Source organism: Protopterus annectens, chromosome 5.part1, assembly GCF_019279795.1.
Source record: "Protopterus annectens isolate FY-2018-M chromosome 5.part1, PAN1.0, whole genome shotgun sequence".
NCBI lineage: Eukaryota > Metazoa > Chordata > Ceratodontiformes > Protopteridae > Protopterus > Protopterus annectens.
In genome coordinates, this window is record NC_056736.1 from 720,935,592 (window position 1) to 720,957,778 (window position 22,187).

General features: G+C 37.9%; 1 protein-coding gene across 1 annotated transcript in view; it reads left to right on the plus strand.

Annotated features, from left to right (window-relative positions):
* Window positions 1-22,187, plus strand: part of MYO7A (myosin VIIA) — a 1,588,820-nt gene that overhangs the window by 1,418,464 nt on the left and 148,169 nt on the right. The window contains exon 42 of the mRNA XM_044073349.1: window positions 5,509-5,622. Within this exon, the coding sequence (XP_043929284.1) occupies window positions 5,509-5,622 (114 nt within the window). The remainder of the gene's footprint in view (window positions 1-5,508; window positions 5,623-22,187) is intronic.

The following is a 22,187-nucleotide window of genomic DNA, read 5'->3' on the forward strand; positions in this document are numbered from 1 at the left end:
CAATTATCTTTATTTAAAAACTAAGAGGATAAGAGAAACTGATCCAAATATTATTATGGAACTAAGACCAAACAATATTTACATACACTCACACATAAAACAAACTCAAAAATGAAATGTTTATCCATAAATGTTAATGGTCTAATAGTAATTAAAAGAGAAGCCTATTCAATATAAACAACTTAAATATTAATAATTACACAGTACTAATAAACTTACAATACAAAACAAAACAGTTAAACAGCACTTTGAAGAGATAATTAATTTAACTAAGGGTAGCCTGATATTGGCAGGAGACTTCAACTGTATAATGAATTAAAAAGATACAGATTCTAACTCTAAAAGAAGAAAACAACCTATCTTTAAAGCGCTATCAAAATTTATAGATACATTGTATTTCATATGTTTGCTTTCGACACCCATTTTAAATTTATTTTGCTATGCCCTTTTTCGAGAAGTATACTGTGCCTCTGTCTAACAACAGTGACACAGTGATACTACCCGGGTAAACTTACATATCATCCCCTCATCAAGATTCAGAAGAGAGAGAAGAGTCAATGAGGACTCTGCCTACCCTGGACTGATTTTTTATCAGAGTGAAGGGAGCCTCTGGGTTATGAATCTGTCCCTCCAGCATGTCCTATTTATTTCAGTGCTGAGGTTCAAGTCTCTTGAGCGAGTAGCTCGATGGGATTTGGATTTTCTGAGGTGCAGCATGTCCATTAATTCCGGGTTGGACATGGCTTTATACGTCAGGCACAGATCGCCTCTGAACAGGCGGTATGCCACTGAGTAGAGCTGGAGTTTCTTTAACTGGGCAGCATATGGCATCTGTTTGAGCCCTTTGATCCTCTTGGTGAGGTACTTTTGGGGTCTTTCCAGTTGCTGCAGGTGTCCGGTAAGGTACATCCCAAAAGGGGAATTATCTCAATTATGGGCCTGATGAGGGATGAATACAGAGGTACGATGACCTCCACTGATCTAGATGTGAATCCCTTCATGATTAGGTGGGCTATATAAAATGTTTTTCTAACCACTTTGGCCACGTGGTTGTCAAATGAGAGATTGCTATCAACTTGGGTCCCCAGGTCCCTAATTACTTCTTCTGTACTTAATGGATTACCACCTATGTGGTAATTTGTGAGCACTTTGTTTTTGCCAAAAGATATAAATGAATTTGCAGAACCAGACTCACTAATCTTCACATTTTATTCTCATAGATATAAAACTAACTCTAGAATTGATAGAATATATGTTGCCAATGACCTAATAACAAAAATTGACAAAGTCAAAATTATAAATTGTCCCTTATTTGATCATAATGCCATAGTCTTTGAGATAGAGCTTACACCATTTTATTCAAATCCCATTACTAGGATACCTTCCTATATCACAAAATTGACAGATTTCAAAGAATTTTATGAAGAAACAATCAAAAACTTTCTAGAAATAAATTACACAGAAGATATTTCAGAAATATATGTCTGGGATTCATTAAAAACAGTTACATATGGGAAAATATTATCCTGGTACATAAATAAAAGGAAGTTATGGAATAAAGATATGCTAGACTTATAAAACAAAGCAGATAAATTGAAACTGGAAATACAAAAGGGTAATACTACTCAAGTTCATGAACTTAAATCAATAAGAAGTATACAGAATTGTTACATCATAAGAATTGTTACATCATAAGATTATGATTAATTTAGAAAAGATAAAAATAAATTCATACTCTACTTATTCAGCACACCTGAGACAATTAATAGAACAAAAAAAATAATTACATCTAAGCAAATAAAATAAATATTTATTCCTAATACTAACAAAAACTAAATGATATTTTAGAAGCATTCAGACTCCAATTTAACATTGATAATTCCATAAACACTCAAGCTACACCTACTAAGGATATAAAAAGATGCTTAGAAAATAATATTCATATTAAATTAACACAGGAACAAATAGACATTATAAGCAAACCAATCAATATGACAGAATTAAAATCACAAATTAAAAAGATCAAGACAAATAAAGCACCTGGCCCAGACAATATGCTACCAGAAATGTATAAGTTAATACCCAATCAAGCCATATCCTTATTATAAAATATATGATATAGCCAAGAAAGATTTGAATATGCCACCCTCTTGGAAATATTCATTGATATCCCCAATTATCAAACCAGATAAAGAAGCAGTGTTCCTCATATAGGCCAATATCATTACTCAATATAGACTATAAGATGTTTATGGCTATATACACAGATAGGATCAAACACTTTCTTCCTTTCTTAATTCACAAAGATCAAACAGGTTTTATTAAAGGAAGAAATACTTCAGATAATATTAAAAGAATACTAACATTAATAGACTATAGCAAACATAAAGTCCTAGATTTAAATGTAATCTCATTAAATATTAATAAAGCTTTTGATTCGGTTAACTGTAACTTTCTTTCACTAGTTTTAAAAGAATATAACTTTCCTTCTAATTTTAATAATCTTATCCAAATACTATATGAAAAATCTACTGCATATGTTAAACTAGGATTGCATAGATCAGGCCCTATAACAATCAAAAAGGGAACTAAACAAGGTTGCCCTTTATCACCATTGCTATTTGCATTACTCATAGAACCCTTTGCAAATCAAATCAGATCAAACAATAACATAAAGGGCATTTGTATTAATAAAATGTTAAACCTTAAAATCCAACTCTTTGCTGATGACATACTATTAACTCTCTCAGATGCAAATGAGTCTTTGAATGCTCTATTTAACTCCATGAATACATTTCAAAATATTTCAGGCTTAAAATGTAATGAAAACAAAACTAAAATTATGCCCTGTAATTGTAAAAAAAAAAAATAATATAAACAAAAGATTTTCCAAATATATAGTAACAGAAAGTAAATTATTATATCTGGGAATAAATTTACTCAATGAATTAACAGATTCTCTAATATTTAACTATAATAAAATACTAGACAAAATAGAACAAACAATTGGTTACTGGAATAAATATATCTTTTCAACAGCAGACAGATTATATCTTATTAAAATAATCATATTTCCCAAAATATTACACTTAATACAAAATGTTTCATTGCCACCTCCCAAATATATTATTCAAAGATGCAATAAACTAATTTTAAATTTTCTATGGTTTCCAGATAAACCCTGTATAGCCTTAAATAAACATTTACCAGATTGGGAAGACAGTGGAATTAATTTACCGGATATTGATTTATATATTACCTCATCTGTTATTAAAAACATAACACTATGGTTAAATAATTCATACACACCTATATGGAAACAAGCCCATGAACAAATTTACATAGAAATCAATTATAATCACATACAAGACAACTTAACAGCAATACCATCACCCCTTATATGGATGTTAAAAGATTATTTTTTAGGGAAAAGGAATAATATTAATAAATTGCCATCAAACTATATAAGCTCTACACTTTCAGTGTTCAAAACATATATAAACAAAATACCAAATATTAATTCTTGGCTTTTTCTTATTTTCCCTATAGCTTTTACACCAAATATTCTAGATACATTCCAAATATCTAAAATAAATATGCTTAAAGAAGAAACATTACTCTTTTGGCATCAACTTATAGAGAAAGGAAAAATTCTAACAAATGAACAGATAACTTATAACTAAAATATAAATAAAGACAAATGGTTGTTTTTACAAAATCTAAGGCATTTTCTTATAAATAAAATATAACAAATGCAACCTTCAGTTAGACATGAAGCTCCAAAACTCATTGAATACCTTATTCTTATCACAAAACAGCCTTATCAGGGTATAGGTTATTTGTCTAATATCTATAAAATTGTTAAAAAAATGAAAAACTATCATGAAAAATCATACTGGGATTATTATACTTTAATAAACAACCATCCTCCAATTGAAGAAGAAAAAAGTAATATTCTAAAATCTTCCAAATTTTCTACATTATCAAAATACTGGCAATTATTCACTTGGAGATATCTACACAGAAGTTTCTATACACCACATAGGTTAGCCAAAATGTATTCTATTGAAGATCAATGTTGGAGATGCCATACTAAGATAAAAGCAGATTGGCAGCGTGTTTTTTATGAATGTATATGTCTCTATATGTACTGGAAATCCATTAACTATTTTTTTCAGACTATTTATAATGATAATTTTCAATTAACAAAGTATTTAATTTTATTCAACTCTCCTATTCCAAACTGTGTACTAAAAAAAGACACTAAAATCCTATGGTCACTATTGGCAATTTCACATAAAATCATAACTATACACTGGAAAAATGAGGCTTCGCCTACGTTCAAGGAATTTGAGAATTTAACAACAACAGTTGCTCACATGGAAATATTAACAGTGAAGAACAGAACTAAAAGATCTTCTTACTATTACTCTTGGATAAAAGTACTGGAAATACTCGAAAAGATCGAAGAAGATATATCATCTTATGTTTCTAACTTTATATAATATACAATTTCAATGTTATTTGCATCGACACCAATGTAAATAGTTATATAATGGTTTGAAGTTAGTAATGTTTTAGTATTGTAAATATGTTATTTATCTTTATTTCATGTAATGTTTCTTAAGACATCTTATTTGAAATAATAAAAAAATATTTTGTAAAAAAAAAAGAAAATACATGTTAACATAACATAAAACCTTTTGGGCCTTTGTTCATTTTTGGCTTTGTCCAGATTTCTTGTGCTAAGAGGTTGAGATGTGTGAAGTGAAATCTGGTTGTGTTTTATGCAAGTTCCTGATGAAGGTTCATCTGTTCCTGTTTGGGTATAGACTAAAACTTCAGATGTAATTCAGCAGTGTCTGTCAATCCTGCATAATTGTTAGTATGTAGAAATAACTCCAGGAGAGAGATACCATTTTTTTATTTGCTATAAAGCTTAAATCATTTGGAATGCTGTGCCATTTCACCCATGGGAATTTGTGAACAAAGATGCATTATGTGTCACTGATAAGTCATATATCCATGCAAGGTCCTAGTGTTAGTTTGATGAGTGATGTCCCCTGTATTTCATATCCCCATTAACTTGTTTCCTGTTCTGTCTCCTAAGCTAAACATCTACAGACAAACAAAGATGTCCCTTTGTATAGTTAAAATGAATTGACTTGCTTAGTGGAATCAGCTGTCTGTTGGATAATTCTGTCTGAAAACAATATTACCACTTTTGCTCGCTAAATGGACAGGTATTAGGTACTGTATTGCTCTCTGTTTCTCTCACTAGATAGATAGATAGATAGATAGATAGATAGATAGATAGATAGATAGATAGAAAAACAGATATGCCTCAAGATTTTTATGTATTTTTCTGAGCCTGTGGCATGGATCCCGATTGAAAAATATCCTGCCTGGATGAATTTATTTACCCAGTTAAGAAATAAGTGAAATGAAAAAAGTATAGAGAATTAAACAGTAAATGAATAAATAAAGTTTCTCTTATTTTACTTGCAGGCATTTGAAGTTGAGTCTAGCACAAAAGCCAAGGACTTGTGCCAGAATATATCTACCAGGTTGCTATTAAAATCTCCTGATGGATTCAGTCTGTTTGTAAAGATTTCAGACAAGGTAAGCACAAGGAAATCGTATCTGAAACTGTGATGTAGGGAATCAGAATGTAAGATACAGCTGGAGACCGTGATTTAACCATAGCATGTACAAAAAGCCTACTGGATAACTAGTGACTTTGCTGAAACATTTAAAGAGAAAACGTTAAGCATTCCCTGAATCACACTTCCTGCAGTGCATACATTTATATGTACGAAAGGAAGGATATTGTAATGGATAGTGTGTGTCTGGTATAGGAGGAAATGGCAAAATGAAACTGTGTACACATAAAACATTTGCATACATTTAATCTGGACTGCAATATTCTAAGATAGAATGTTGGATTGTGCTGAAATGCTTTGCTGGTTGCTGTTTGTACATATGTTTATAAGCACGCACTTATGTGTGCGTGTTTGTGGGGAATATAGATGCATGGTGCATTCAGAAACAACACAGTGCACTATGTGATTTAGCAAAGTGAGTGACAACATGCAGGCAGGATATGGTTCAGTGAAACAGTGCACCTCTGTGTGGGAATAGTGTGTCATGCAATGCTTTCAGATGACTGCATAATGACATGCAGATGAGAGAAAGTATGAAAATGAGAGTCATTGCATATGCAAATGATGACCTTAATCATGATGCAATGATTCAGTAATTAGTACAAAGAGTTACGATGATCAGCTTCTCTGAGCATGAGGATGTTTTGGTGAATATGAGTACTTACTGCAACACCAAGCTAGAATTAGTGCCTCTAGCTGATGAGCCGTATATGTTAGTAGCTGCCTTCAGAGCCAGTGTCTGCAGTCAGTGCATATCATCATCAGTTTCATCATAGGTAATCTGCCAGCAGGTACATGCCACCACCGCCATAACCAGAATATAGGTTTCCACTACCACATGGACAAAGACACCATATGGGAGTTAGTAGACCTGTGCACTCTCACATGGAATCACAGGGGTTGAGTTGACTAATTCATGGACAGTATGGTCTGTGTATTATTAACCTTCTTTCCTTAAGGGACGTTTCAGCTTCTGATGGGGACACAGAGTTTTGTAGGTATCTGCCTCATGCATCATTCATTAGTTCCCTGACATTAGTTCCCAGAAACCCACAGCAAGATATTTGGTATCTGCAGAAATGTACACATAAGGGTTCTGGGTAAACAACTATGGCATAGGTCACTTTTGGTGTGCCAAGCAGACCAGAGCCAACAAAAGTAGGAGAAGGAACCAGCTGAGGAGTCTTTGAGGAAACCAGCTGCAAAAGCATACCCATGTGTGGCTGAGCCGAGTGCAATAAGTGGAAGGTATGAGCAAAGAAGTGGCATATGGGCTGCAACTACTGGTCTTGAAAGAGGCAACAAAGAATAAACCTGATGCATGTAATAATACACCGAGACTATGCAGTGCAGTGCATTGTTTGGCATGCTGTGCATCAGATATTATCATACCTGCATGCGTATTAGAGGTGGACAGGACACAGTCATCATCACTTGCACAGATGGGATGGGAATGTTATCATATTTGGAAGGGCTATGGACAGTGGCTGCAGTAGTCACTTGAACATCTAGGAGTTTCATAGGTGTCAGAGATCTGGGCATCTTGGGGCAATGCAGCAATTGCCTCATGTACACAGACAGCCCTCTCCTCCTACCACCCAACACTACAACCTGTGAGAGATGCACTTATATAGCCAAACTGGAAGCAAAGCTCTCTTCACCCAAGACTGGACTAGACAGTCAAGAGGAGAAGGTAAACACTTGCACCACACCACACTCATCACATAGTCCCACAAAACCTACACCACCAAAACACACACATAGAAACACAAAACACACACCTACATTCGTGGAGGCTCTCAATAAAAACCTGCCCAAGCATCAGGGACATCCAAAGCATAAACTCAAGCAAACTCCACCCCCCAACACAACCCAAATGACACATAGCCCACAAACTCAGTGTGCCACTCAACCGCAGCCCATAAGGCATAACAACGTACCCAACACTCTAGTCATAGGTGACTCTGTAGTCAGGACACTGATGTTCCACTCACTAGACTAAACAAGGAGAAAGTTACTGTCAGCTGCCTGTTAGGTGCCAGGATCCGCCACATAACGCATGCACTCAGGTCACTCCACAATAAGTACAAATATGACACTGTCATTGTCCATGTTGGTGTGAATGACCTGAGATGTACCTCCCTGGACTACATGAAAAGAGACATGGAGGAGCTCTCCGATCTTGTATCCCTGGCAGGTATGACCCTAACCCTGAGTAGTATCCTGCCATCACCCAGAATGATACCACAGTACAAGGACAAAATGATTGACTACAACAATTGGCTAAGCTTCTGGTGTCATTCTAAGGGGATCCAGTATTTGTCTGCCTGGGACGACATGATCGACAGTCCAAGATGCTTTGCAAGAGATGGCCTGCACCTGTCGCCCTTAGGATTCTGGATACTGGCTAAGGCTCTTGCCACCCCTATAGTGCCTTTTTTAGGCAAGGTTCAAATGACAAATTCACCACTGTAACAGGTACAAGCAAGCAAAATCTGAGGGTAATGCTACTCAATGCTAGAAGTCTAAACCTCAAAATGCACTCACTCGAGGCACTCCTTAAAATGGAGAACATTGACATCTGTGCAGTGAAATAGACCTGGTTCAAAGCTCCAGAGAGCACCCCTGCATTACCAGGCTTCAATTCATACCACACCTTTCAGCCACCTAACCCAGAAAGAAGCACTAAAGGTGGAGGCGTGTCCATATTCATTAAGGATATCCACACCTCCAGGCTAGTTGCACAGCATAATGCATCTGAGATTATCCAAGTGCAACTAACTCTGGGCAAGACCGCAATCCAGATTGTAGCTTGCTACAGACCCCCCACCATGCGCCAGGATTCACACTCCTCATTTCTTGATACACTGGAAAGTATTAGGGTACAACCCAACACCCTAATAATGGGCGATTTCAACTACCCCACCATTAACTGGGAAAACTACTCATGTACCAACTCTTTTGCTCAACGTTTTCTAGAATTCATAAATTCCAACACCTTGGATCAACTTATTCACACCCCCACCAGGGGCAGCAATATCCTAGACCTGGTCATTACCAACATGGGAAACCGGTGTTCCACACCAGAGGTCAATTCCTCGTTGGTCAGATCCGACCACAAGCTAATCAGCCTAGACATCCACATCCCACCCCAGCCCCAGCCCCAATTAGGGAAACCATCATAAAAACTTCTCCAAAGCCAACTTCACACTTCTTAAGACAGAAGTGGCAAACTTCATGACACCCATGCAGACGGACAATAGAGGTATGACTGCCAAATCCTACACAAATGCACTTTATAAGCACTTACACGAGTGCATGGATCATGCTATCCCTAATAGAACCAAGATGTTATCCTCCAAAAAAGGAAGCCAATCTGGTGGTCCTCTGCCATAAACAAACTCTACAACAGAAGAAAGAAACTGTTGCAAAAAAAGAGTAAAATCCCATGACTGGAGGAACTCCCTGGTCAACCTCAGTAAGAAGCTGGGATCCCTCATAAAATCCTCCAAAGCTAGTTATGAAAACAAAATTGCCACTGACTCTAAAGACAACCACAAAGCATTCTATAGCTATGTCAAGAATCTAAATGGGAACACTCAGATCTGCTCTGAGTTACAGCACAATGGCACTAAATATACAAAACCAACTGATATTGCCAACATCCTAGCAGATAGGATCAGTGCTAACTTTACCCCCCTCTCACCCCCTAGAGGGCCCATCTCTATACCGGAAGAATGCAAAGTTCCTATAATCACGGCTGCACAGGTAAAAAACACACTCTCCAAAGCCAAGAACACAACATCCATGGGACCTGACAATATCCCAGGCTGCGTTCTACACGAACTACAGAATGAACTGGCACCCTACCTAAGTACCATGTTCAATCATTGCCTCATCTCAGGCTTGGTACCCACTGAATGGCACACCGCGACGGTTATCCCACTCCACAAAGGGGGGGCCATGACAGACCCCAGGAACTACTGCCCCATTAGCTTGACGAGCCTGGTCTGCAAGGCCATGGAACGTATCATCGTGGAACTAATAAACAAAGAAATTGGTAATCTCCAAACTCTGGACCCTACCCAGTTTGGATTTGTAAAAGGCAGATCATGTCTCCTAAACCTGATTGACTTCTTTGAAGCAGTCACCAAAGCCATAGATGAGGGTAAAATGGTTCACACAGCTTATCTAGATCTCGCCAAGGCTTTTGACACCATCCCCCACTCTAGAATTATAGATAAGCTCACTAAAATAGGTATAAATCCCTATGTCACAAGATGGGTTGCCAACTGGCTCACGGACAGAACCCACACTGTGAAAGTAGCGGATTCCAAATCCGACATCAGACCAGTGACAAGTGGAGTACCACAGGGTTCAGTCCTGGGTCCTCTCTTGTTTGGTATTTACTTCTCTGAAGTGCAGGCCAACACAGAAGGTCTTTGGCTAACAAAGTTTGCAGATGACTGCAAACTAGGAGCCATAATCGAAACTCCTAACGGTGTGGACAAACTACAAAAGGGCCTCACTGAGACAGATACCTGGTGTCAAAGCCATGGCCTGAAGCTCAATGTCAAAAAGGGTATTGTCATCCCCTTTGGTACAAACTCTGTACCCATGAACTACCACATAGCTGGTAGTCTACTTAATGCCGAAAATGTGATAAGAGACCTTGGGACACAGGTGGACAGTAGTCTCTCCTTCGATAATCACATTGCCACAGTGGTCAGGAAATCCTTCTACGTGGCTCATCTCATCCCAAAAGGATTCTCATCCTGAAAAAAAGAGGTCATTGTTCCCCTCTACTCATCACTCATTAGACCCATTATAGAGTACAACGCCCCTTTTGGTATGTACCTCACAAGACATCTACAACAACTGGAAAGACCATAGAAATACCTCACAAAGAGGATTACTGGCCTCAAACAGATGCCCTATGCAGACTATCTCAAAAATCTACAGCTTTACTCCATCGCATATCGCCTACTCAGGGGCGATCTCTGCCTAACATACAAAGCTATGTCAAACCCAGAGCTGATGGACATGCTCCACTTAAAGAAATCCCAATCCCTCCGAGCTACATGCTCTAGGGACCTAAACCTTGTCACCACAATAAACAGAACATGCTGGAAGGATAGATTCCTGTCCTAGAGACTTTCCATACTCTGGAACAGACTACCTATCTATGTCAAACAGAGCTCCTCATTAGCACTCTTCAAGAAAAATCTTGATGATTGGATGAGAAATGGGAAATTCACCCCGGGGATCACTTCTGTGGCTCTGCTCGACAGGGGCACAGGAAAATAAATTTCTTGGGTGGCGAAAGCCAGGGTACATTTTTTGGCTAGGCTTGTATTGGCCCTAGAGCCAATAGCCTAGTACCTACCTATGAACCTGTCCTCTAGGACCTGGATGTAACTTCCAGGCGTGGATTACTGGCTGAGTGTTTGGGGTGGCCCTGCAGTCCTGGCATGACATGTATCCTGTCCAGTAGAAGATTTAATACTAAGGAAGTATGTATGGGACCTGGACCATGGACCATCCCTGTCAGAAGATAGTAGAGCAGCAATGTCTAATGTCCATGTGAATGGCCACATAGTCGCATTGCAGGCTGTAGAGCACTTGGGGTATGGATGGTGTGGAACTGTGTGGCCTGAAGTGGTTGGACTTCTGGGGTGTACCCATGGTGGAGCCAAAAGTATGCCAGTCATGACTATGAGAATGTGCATGTCAAATAAAGGAGGCAGCCATAGCATGTGAGGATGAAAATGCAGTGCATGAAATGTTGTGGAACAGCTGGTTAGGCCTGGCCTGTAACCATGCACCATGCTCCTGACTTCTCAAATGGCCACAGTGGACATTTTCCAAAAACCTGAAGAAGATATCATTAAATGCCAAGTAGCCCAACACCATCCTTAGCAGGCATATCTGTTTGAGGTCCATATATGCTATGTCATTGTTCAGGCACTGCCGGCTGTCAGACATCTCCTCACACACACAACATAGCAAACTGACTATATCTGGAATAGCAAGAGTGGAAGTTGTCTAAGCCTAGATCACTGACCTGTACATCTGTTAATTGATGCCTTGGTGACTCTAAAGTCTAGAAATGTGCATAATGCATAGCAGTAGTGACACATGCACCCCTCTCCCCTGTGCTGTGTTGACTCACTTTAGAAACAGCACTGTTTTTGGTCTCTGTCTATGTCTGCATAGGGGAAGCAATTGTACCTTAGGAAGGGCTTGTATCGACAGGTAACCCTTTATTAAACACAAAGGGATTCCAGAGGAGCAACAAGCCCGACCACTGACATATTAGCACTGGTGTTTTGTAGGGTTCCCTCTGCAGTTATTGTTGCTAACAGTGTCTCTGTGTCATTGGACTGTTTTGTGTGCATGGTGCTGTCATTGCCATCAGCTGATGACTCACTGACACCAGACATGGTTCATTCTGTTCTGATAGATCCTCTACAACTGGAGCCTGTAAAAGCATACAGAAACATGCCTGTGGCAATGCTGGAGTGAAGGCTGCAATCCCACCATCATACAGCACACCCTCTGCTCATGCCGCTTTATACAAAGTGTCAGGGCACATATATACCTTGTGGTGCAGGTTACCACTGGGGCAAAGATGTACCTGGAGGACATACTTGTGGCTGTATCATATTAGCACAGCAGTGACACCAATGTGACAGTAAAGTAAGAAAAGAACAACTATGCATGTAAGGCTGGTGCAACCGGCCAAAAAGCATGAATTCCAAACAAAAAAAAAAAAAAGCCAGCACCAGAAATGAGTGGAAATATTATTTATTTTAACATGGCAACACCAAAAAATGTCAGACCGGTTTCGGCAGAAACTGCCTTCCTCAGTGGCAACAATATAAACAAATAAGAAGCACATATATATATATATATATATATATATATATATATATATATATACATATATAAAATCTATATATGGGTCTACCTGATAACACCGAAATGCCAAAACACCAACAACGAAATAATCGACACGAAAAAAACGAAAAAAAAAAGTTCAAAAACACAAAACTTCACATGCCCGACAGACCAAAATCCCGACAATCAACAAAACAAATACCTTTCCCGAAAAACACACACACACACAACACAAGCACACCAAAAACCTTATAAACCTTACATACACAACTATCTATGCACTAACCTTAACCCAAACCCTAACCCTCAAGTCCGTTACTATCGCACACTTACCTTACACGCACCCTAACCCTAACTCACTTAACCCGTCCCTAAACCTAAACTCCATCACTATCGCACACTTACCTGACCCGCACCCTACTCTAATGTCCATCACTATCACACACTTACCTTACCCACACCCTGACCCTAACGTCCGTCCCTATCGCACACTTACCTTAACATGTCGGTGTTCTCAGCGTCAGGATTCTCAACTGTCAGTCATCTCTGTTGTCAATCTTCCAGTGTCGGTGTTCTCGTTGTCGGTGATCTGCAATTTTGGCGTTTTCAGGTAGACCTATATATATATATATATATATATATATATATATATATATATATATATATATGGGTTCCAGATGTTTGCTCAAATGAGCAAACGACCGAAACCCAAATGGCCGTGCATACTTACGTGAAAGTGCTTTTCACCAAAGAAGCACTTTTGTGTAAGTATGTCTGTTGCCGAGGCTGTACTATGGTGCGGGTAAGGGAAAATTCCCTTTTCCCCACTGTAGTGCAGTCTCGGAGGGAGAATATTAAAGTAGGGGGTGTGTGGGGAGCACAGCCCCCCACATCGGGGGGTACAGGGGAGCGAAGCCCCCCTGCTAAAATGTTAATGTAGTGGGGGTTTTTTGGTAACATACTTTAACGAAAGCGCTTTTTCGATAAAAGCGCTTTCGTTAAAGTGTGTTCGGTTATTATGGATTTGAATGTTTGCTTATTCGAGCAAACATCCTAGATCCATATATATATATATATATATATATATATATATATATATATATATATATATATATATATATATATATATATATAACTCAACACATTGGTACCACACCCATCCCCATTAATTACTCATAAGTGGTCATTATGACCTGGGGAAGACAATCCACCTAACTTAATGATCCAACTCCTTTCCTTTTTATTAAGTAGAGAATGCCAACCTGTTTTATTGGTCCTATCACCCTGAATTTTATCTATCACCAAAAATTAAATCTAGCAGAACCATGTTTAATAGTATGTCTAAATAGGGCACTGGAATCTCTCTTATTCCTAATGTCACTCATATGCTCGGACATACGTATACGAAGTGGACGAGAAATTTGGCCTATATAAAAAGCAGAACATGTTCAAGTCACTAAATAAACCAACCAGTCAGTACTGCATTTGGCAAAAAATTTTATCTGATAAATCATGCTAGTATTTTTACTTGAAAATTGTTTAGATTTAAACATAGAAATGGAATAATGACTGCAGGAGAAAGAACCACTCAATCACCAGTAAGAGTCAATTGTTGACTAGATGGACCCGAGCCCCTCCAATGTTTTTAGTGATTAAAGTGGGACCCAAGAGTCCATCCCCTGTGATAAAAAAACATGCATCTAGGTGTAAGAACCTTAGAAAGTACATCATTCTCTAATAATATGTTCCAATGTCGGTCAATAATGTCCCTGATAACATTTATATTATGTCCAAATGTGGTGACAAATCTAATGTTAGGGGTATTTTGGTTGGATTTCTTTCTATATTCTAATAGATCTGACCTATTTTGTACAGAAGCCCAATTACTGGCAGATATAATAGTATCATATCCATAACTCCTACTCAGAATCAACGAATAAGGTCTTGTTGATAAAATTCATAGCTGTCTGGAGTACAGCAAATACGTCTGATCTGTAAAAATTGTGATTTGGGTATATTACTAACAATATAACGTGGATGGAGCCTGGATGCGAATAGTAAATTGTTATACTTTGGATATTTACGAAAAACCTGCATTTTTCAAGTAGACAAGAAATGTATGATGATAACTTACTAATGGTAACTATAGACATTTGTGATTTGTTTTTCGGTCATCCCACATGAACAGGGCATTGACTGGTTTTGTGACTACTTAGTCAAAAACACAAACATGGACACTGTCTCTACTTTGAGGGCATGCCTCGAGCTTGTGTTAGAGAAGAACTTTGTGAGCTTTGAGGGGCATTTATTTAATCAGTGGCAGGGGGGTAGCAATGGGTGCACGTTGTGCCCCTGTCTTTGCTAACATAGTGCTAGCCCAGTGGGAGGATCTTTTAGTCTTTAATTCACCTTTTAAAGACTGTTGGGTGCTCTATGGCCAATTTTTAGTTGATGTGGTGCTATTTTGGAAAGACGATGAGGATAGGCTGAATGAATTATTTCAATATATTAATGAAACAACACATTTTCTGAGATTTACCATGTGTATGGACAGAGATGTGCTTCACTGTTTGGATGTCACCATTAGAAAGGATTATAACAACAAGGTTTTACATCACATCTTTATAGGAAGCCGACTTATTCTAATTCTTTGCTGCATTACAATAGTTGGCATCCTACTCATCAAAAGAGAGTCTTGGTTAAAGGCCGATTTGTAAGATTGGCCAGAATGGTTTCTGTACTGGATGATTTTCTCCAGGAATGTGAGATTTTGGAAGGTATGTTAACTAGAAGGGAGTACCCGAAGGAGATGGTCATCAAAATAATGAGTGAGGTAAAGACAAAAAGGAATGAAGGGGTGTATCGTGTGTTGTTGGATAACACCACTGCCCATGTTACAAACACTTGGACAAGGGAACAGAGAGAGTTTTGGTAGGGCATCAATACTACCATATAGCATTGACTATTATGACATTTGTAACACTGTCAAGAAATATTGGAGAATTTTCAGAACGGACCCTGAGTTACTTTCCTTATTAGGAGAAAAACTGGCCATTGTATGCAAAAAAGAGGCTTCTTTCAAGGGGATGTTGTAGAGTAGCTGTGGTGGAAGGGTTAATGGAGGATGTTTTAAATGTGGAAGATGTGCCCAATGTCAACATGTAGTTCACCAAGACAGAATTACTATTGGGAACTTTGGCACCATTAAACCTCCTAAAAAATATTTTTGTTATTCCAAAGGAGTTGTATATGTTGCAGTATGTCAGGCATGTGGCAGTCATTATGTGGGGAAAACCAAAAGAGCATTCAGGACTAGGATCTATGAGCATATTTATGAAATTAAATATCATAATGAAAGGAATGCCCTATGCAGACATATTAGGGAGAACCCAACATATGCCTTTAAATTCTGAGCCATAGATCACGTTGACTTAGGACCTAGGGGTGGGCCAAGTGACGAATTTAGAATTTAAAGAGCTTAAATGGCAAATTAAACTTAACTCTGATGAAAAGCCTGGACTTAATGACAGGCTGTCATTAAGTTCTTATTTGAAATTGAAAGCAGCATATTTTTTATGAATTTTATGACATTATTTGCAATATTTAGTATGTTTTGTGAGTCTGTAACAGAGTATTAAATGAATGTAATATGCCTTTCAGGTTGTGCTGTGTTTTAACAATTGGGTGGGTCTGAATTGAACTAATTAAGAAAGGGGTGGAGAAATGGTATATAGTATGTGTTTGTGCACTTTACTTTTTATTCTGAAGAAGTCTGAAACTATTAAAACGAAAGCATTTGGATTAAACTGCAAATACGCAAAGTACCTGGTGTAACCGGCATGTTTTTTCACTTCTCTTGTGTTTGCCGAGTTCAATGTTGAAATATGCAGGAAACCAGTATCATGCTTCCGAAAACAATTTCTGCCAATGTAAACATACCTAACATGGCAAAATGTAACGATTCCCGAAGCTCTGTAATGCCAGATATTACAAAGGTAGGAATCCAGCCGCAAAATCTCCACCAACAGGGAATGTGCGTTGATATCCAGTGAAACAAACACAGTAGGTGCTTCAGCCACAAAAATGTAGCACTCCCACTCAAAGTCAACAGCGTGGACTCCAATATCCAACAAAAGAACAACCATGCATGCAAGGCTGGTGCAACCGGCCAAAAAGCATGAATTCCAACCAAAAAAGAAAAGTTAGCACCAGAAATGAGTGGAAATATTATTTATTTTAACATGGCAACACCAAAAAATGCCACACCCGTTTCGACAGAAACTGCTTTCTTCAGTGACAACAATACAAACAAATAAGAAGCATATATATATCTATATGGGTCTACCTGACAACATCAACAGCTCAGAACGCCGACACCGAGAACACCAATGCCAGAAGATCGACAACTGAGAAGACCGACGGATGAAAACCCCGACGCTGAGAACACAGACATGAGAAAAGGCTGTGTAAGTATGCGGTAGTGACGGACGTTAGGGTGCGAGTAAGGTAAGTGTGCGATATTGATGGTCTGTAGGGATAGGGGTGGGTTAAGTGAGTTAGGGTTAGGGCGCGGGTTAGGTAAGTGTGCGGTAGTGATAGTCTTTGGGTTAGGGGCGGGTTAAGTGAGTTAGGGTTAGTAGCGGGTTAGGTAAGTGTGCGGTAGTGATAGTCTTTGGGTTAGGGGCGGTTAAGTGAGTTAGGGTTAGAAGGGTTAGGTAAGTGTCTTGGTAGTGATAGTCTTTGGGTTAGGGGTTAAGTGAGTTAGGGTTAGGGCGCGGGTTAGGTAAGTGTGTGATAGTGACGGACCTTAGGGTTAGGGTTTGGGTTAAGGTTGTAGATAGTTGTGTATGTGAGGTTTAGTGTGGGTTTGTAAGGATTTTGGTGTGCTTGTGTTGTGTGTGTGCTTTTTGGACAGGGGATTTGTTTTGATGTGCTGTCGGTAAACTGGTTGTCGATGTTGTGGCTTGTCGACCTTGTGAACTGTCGGTTATGTGGTGTCGGTAAACTGGTTGTCGATGTTGTGGCTTGTCGACCTTGTCAGGTAGACCCATCTATATATATATATATATATATAAAGAAAAAATCAACACATTGGTACCACATCCATCCCCATTAATTACTCAAAAGTGGTCATTAAGACCTGGGAAAAACAATCCTCCTAACTTAATGATCCAACTCTTTTCCTTTTTAGTAAGTAGAGAATGCCAACCTGTTTTATTGGTCCTATCACCCTGAATTTTATCTATCACCATAAAATTAAATCTAGCAGAACTATGTTTAATGTTGTTGTTGTCTTTTGGCTTTTCCCGGTTAGGGTTCACCACAGCGGAACTCCAGTCCGCTAATGATTGGCAGTAGATTTTCACGGTGCCGAGTTGCCAGCTCGATGCCCATCCTTCAACGAAGGCACGCCCATTCATGCATGTCTTTCGGAATGCCACTCGACCCACGGGGAGGACATGCAGACTCCACACAGAAGGCACTCCCCGCACACTAGCTGAGAATCGAACGGGAGAACCTCTTGCTGTGAGGCAACAATGCTACCACTGCAACTATATCTAAATAGGGCACTGGAACCTCTCTTATTCCTAATGTCACTCATATGCGCGAATATACATATACGAAGTGGACGAGAAGTTTGGCCTATGTAAAAAGCATGTTAGGTATGTTTACATTGGTGGAAATTGTTTTCGGAAGCAAGGGACTGGTTTCTTGCATATTTCAACACTGAACTTGGTTCATCTCACTCGCATTATTGTTATGCTTTGTAGGACAGGATACGTCATTGGATTTTATCATGTTTGGCATGATTATATTGGCAAGAATTGGTCTTGGTGTCTGGGATTGGTGAGATTTAACAGGTGTATTAGATAATCTGTTGACTGGGTTTGGATACAACAGTGTATTTATCTGTTCTCTCCACCCCATTTTATAATATGTATAGCAGAGTTAGGATATGTTCACATTTGGATTAGGTCTCAACTGTTATGTGAGATGCTTAACTGAAATGTATATATGTTTTTTCCAATGAATATGCTATAGTGCAAAATTGTTCTAATATTGTGAATCACTGTATTATAACACTGGGCTTCAATTTGGGGTTGAGCTTTGATTCATCAAATTTAGCCAGCACTGTTATATTATACATTTTTTGGGTTTTCTAACTGATATTACGCAATGTTGAACTGGATTTAATAATGAATTGTGAAATGACCTTGGATATTCAAATTTCTTTTTATTGGTTATTGGATATTATAGCAATAACCCACGGCTGGGTGTGGGTAATGCTGGATTTACCCACGGTTGGTGTGGTTTGGTCACGAGGGCGAAGCCCGAGTGGCCAAACAAAGACAACCGTGGGTAAATCCAGCATTACCCACACCCAGACGTGGGTTATTGCTATTATACAATGACATTATTTAAGAAAAAAATACTTAATTTTCTTAAATAATAGCATTGTATATTGCCTCCTTGCTGCCCTTCCGCAGCTGTCTGGTATTCTGCTGCAGTTCTGATGTACTGCGCATGCGTATGCTTATGCAGTACATCAGAGCTGTGGGTGGAAGCAATGGAGAAAGCAAGATCTCTGTTGCTTTTTACAAAGTGTCTCGGTATGTTAAAGGAGTTTAACATAGCGAGACAGCTTTAAAAAAAGCAACAGAGAATCTCTGTTGCTTTTTTAAAGTTGTCTCACTATGTTAAACCCATTTAACATAGCAAGACAGCTTTAAAAAAAGCAACGGAGAAAGGAAGATCTCTGTTACTTTTTTTAAACCTGTCTCACTATGTTAAACTCCTTTAACATAGCGAGACAGTGTCTACAAAGCAACAGAGATGAAAAAAATGAAGAAAAGTTCAGAAAGCTGGGTAAACGCCTGGTATACACCTCAAGCGAAAATAGACAGAAGAACCCAACGGTTAGACCACCGCTGAAGAAATATAAATAATAGCCCAAGGCAAAAAATATAATCCGTTTACAGCTTCCAATAAATGCTCTTTATTGAATCAAGAGTAAGCGCTTTCACGATCTAAATCAACTGATCGCTTCTTCAGACTCATCAAAACAGTTAAAACATGGATGTTTAAAATATAGTTCAGCCAAAAAGAACACATATTATACCATGACATAAACTAATTAAAATTCTCTAATATACTGCATTTATAAATGTAACAGTTCTATAATAATTAAAATACCCATAATTCAAGTTTACGCATAGAAACACATCTTATATAATGATCTATATTTTTAATGTTTAAGTGGTCTAGATTTTAAAAAAAGGTGTCAACGAAACAGCATTATTCAACCCAGGGGGCCTATCTGCTTGAAGTAATAAAATCCACCTTTGTTCTACGTCTTCTACTTTATTTTTTATATCTCCTCCTCTTTTACTTTTATTTATTATTTCTAAAACCATAAAATTAAAAATATGCTTCTTATTTTCTTGTTCCACATGTTTTGCTAAAGCATTTGTGTCCTTCCTATTTTTATATCTCTAAGATGTTCAAGGATACGCTCCTTTAAACATCTATTCGTCTTGACTATATAAAAGGCATGACACACAATGCAAAAGCTAAAATAGACTAAATTCTACGTTTTGCAGTCTGCATAAAACTCAATATCGATTGTAAATCCTAGTATAGGGTGTTTATGTATAGGTTTATTATATTATAATTAGTCACATGCTGTACATTTTCTGCAGGGGAATGTGCCCTGCCTATAACATTGTATCAATCTTTTCTTACTTGTAGATTTATAACAAAGTTGCCTTTTCAAAGATTTTTTATTTCTAAAAGAAAAGCTGGGTCTATCCTCTAATAGTTTCTTCAATTCAGGGTCTGACAACAAAACATTCCAATTTTTCTCAAAAATATTACAAAACCTTCTAACATCACTTGAATAAATTATAGGGAATCTAACTTCATATTATTATTGTCTTGTCCATTTCTACTTTCTTCTGTAATGTTTGATAAGAAGGGTTTGCACCTCCCATCCCTGTTTTCAGTGGTATATTTAAAGCTTTCATCTATTTCTTTCTTGTTATAACCTCTATTTAAAAAATCTTTCTCTAGTATTGTCATTGTCTTTACAAAGCCTTCATCTGTGTTATGTAAGCGGCTTATTCTCATAAATTGTCCTTTCATTACATTTCTATGTACAAATGTGGGGTGCATACTAGTCTTATGCAGAATGCTATTTCTCCATGTAGTTTTTCTACACATGCCTGTGGTAAGTTCATCCAACGCTGTCTTTTTAACCTGAACATCCAGGAACTCAATAGAGTCCCTGGAATGTTGACAGGTAAATCTTAAAAATTCAGTAGTGCTATGTAGATACTCTACCATCTCTTGTAGCTGTTCACTAGTACCATCCCATAACAAAAAGACATCATCTACAAAGCGTATATACCATACAATATTCAGGGGCTGATTTTCTTTGATAAGAATTGTTCCAGTTGCCCAGGTTTGGTGAATTTCAACTGGTGCCATGTATGTTGAGTTTGTTTAAATCCATCTTTTGGTACAGTTACACTGGGAAGAATTTTCTTCTGTGACTGGAATTGCCGTATTTTCAACCATCGCTACAGGGGCTGAGCTTTTGGCCTTTTCACATTGCGTTTAATGTATAGTAACTGATTTCTGACAGTGATTAAGTTTATTGGGCAGCATGTTTTGTTGACTACATTTTTATACAGCTGATGAACGTTGTGAACAATTTATCTATGAAACCTGCAATTATTGCATTGTGTTGAGGTGAGACTTTATATCGGAATATAATTTTGGCTTTATGTTCTAATCGGGAATTCTGGAATATACAGGACTGTATTGGATAATCTGTTGACTGGGTTTGGATACAACATTGTATTTATCTGTTCTCTCAACCCCATTTTATAATATGTATAGCAGAGTTAGGATATGTTCACATTTGGATTAGGTCTCAACTGTTATGTGAGATGCTTAACTGAAATGTATATATGTTTTTTCCAATTAATATGCCATAGTGCAAAATTGTTCTAATATTGTGAATCACTGTATTATAACATTGGGCTTCAATTTGGGGTTGAGCTTTGATTCATCAAATTTAGCCAGAACTGTTATATTATACATTTTTTTTGTTTTCTAACTGATATTACGCAATGTTGAACTGCATTTAATAATGAATTGTGAAATGACCTTGGATATTCAAATTTCTTTTTATTGGTTATTGGATACTATAGCAATAACCCACGGCTGGGTGTGGGTAATGCTGGATTTACCCACGGTTGGTGTGGTTTGGTCACGAGGGCGAAGTAGATAAAAATGACCTGCAAGCTTTTGGTTTAGGAGAATTGAGTGGGAATATGGCAGATATGAATATTAGTGATCCAGCCAGTTTATGTAATCAATGTTTTAATAGGTTAACTAAAAGTATGAAGATGCTCAGAACGAATGGCATTTAAAACTTTCCAAAGCCTATCAGTCTAAGGGTATAACCGTTGGTTGTAATATAGATGATATTGTGGCTGAAGATTGGGCTACAGCCCAACAAAATGCCTCTATGGGCTTTGTTCACATTTTGTCTTCTTACTATGAGCATATGATTGATACCAATATATTGGAAGTCAGGTCAATTTGTGAGGAGGTAAA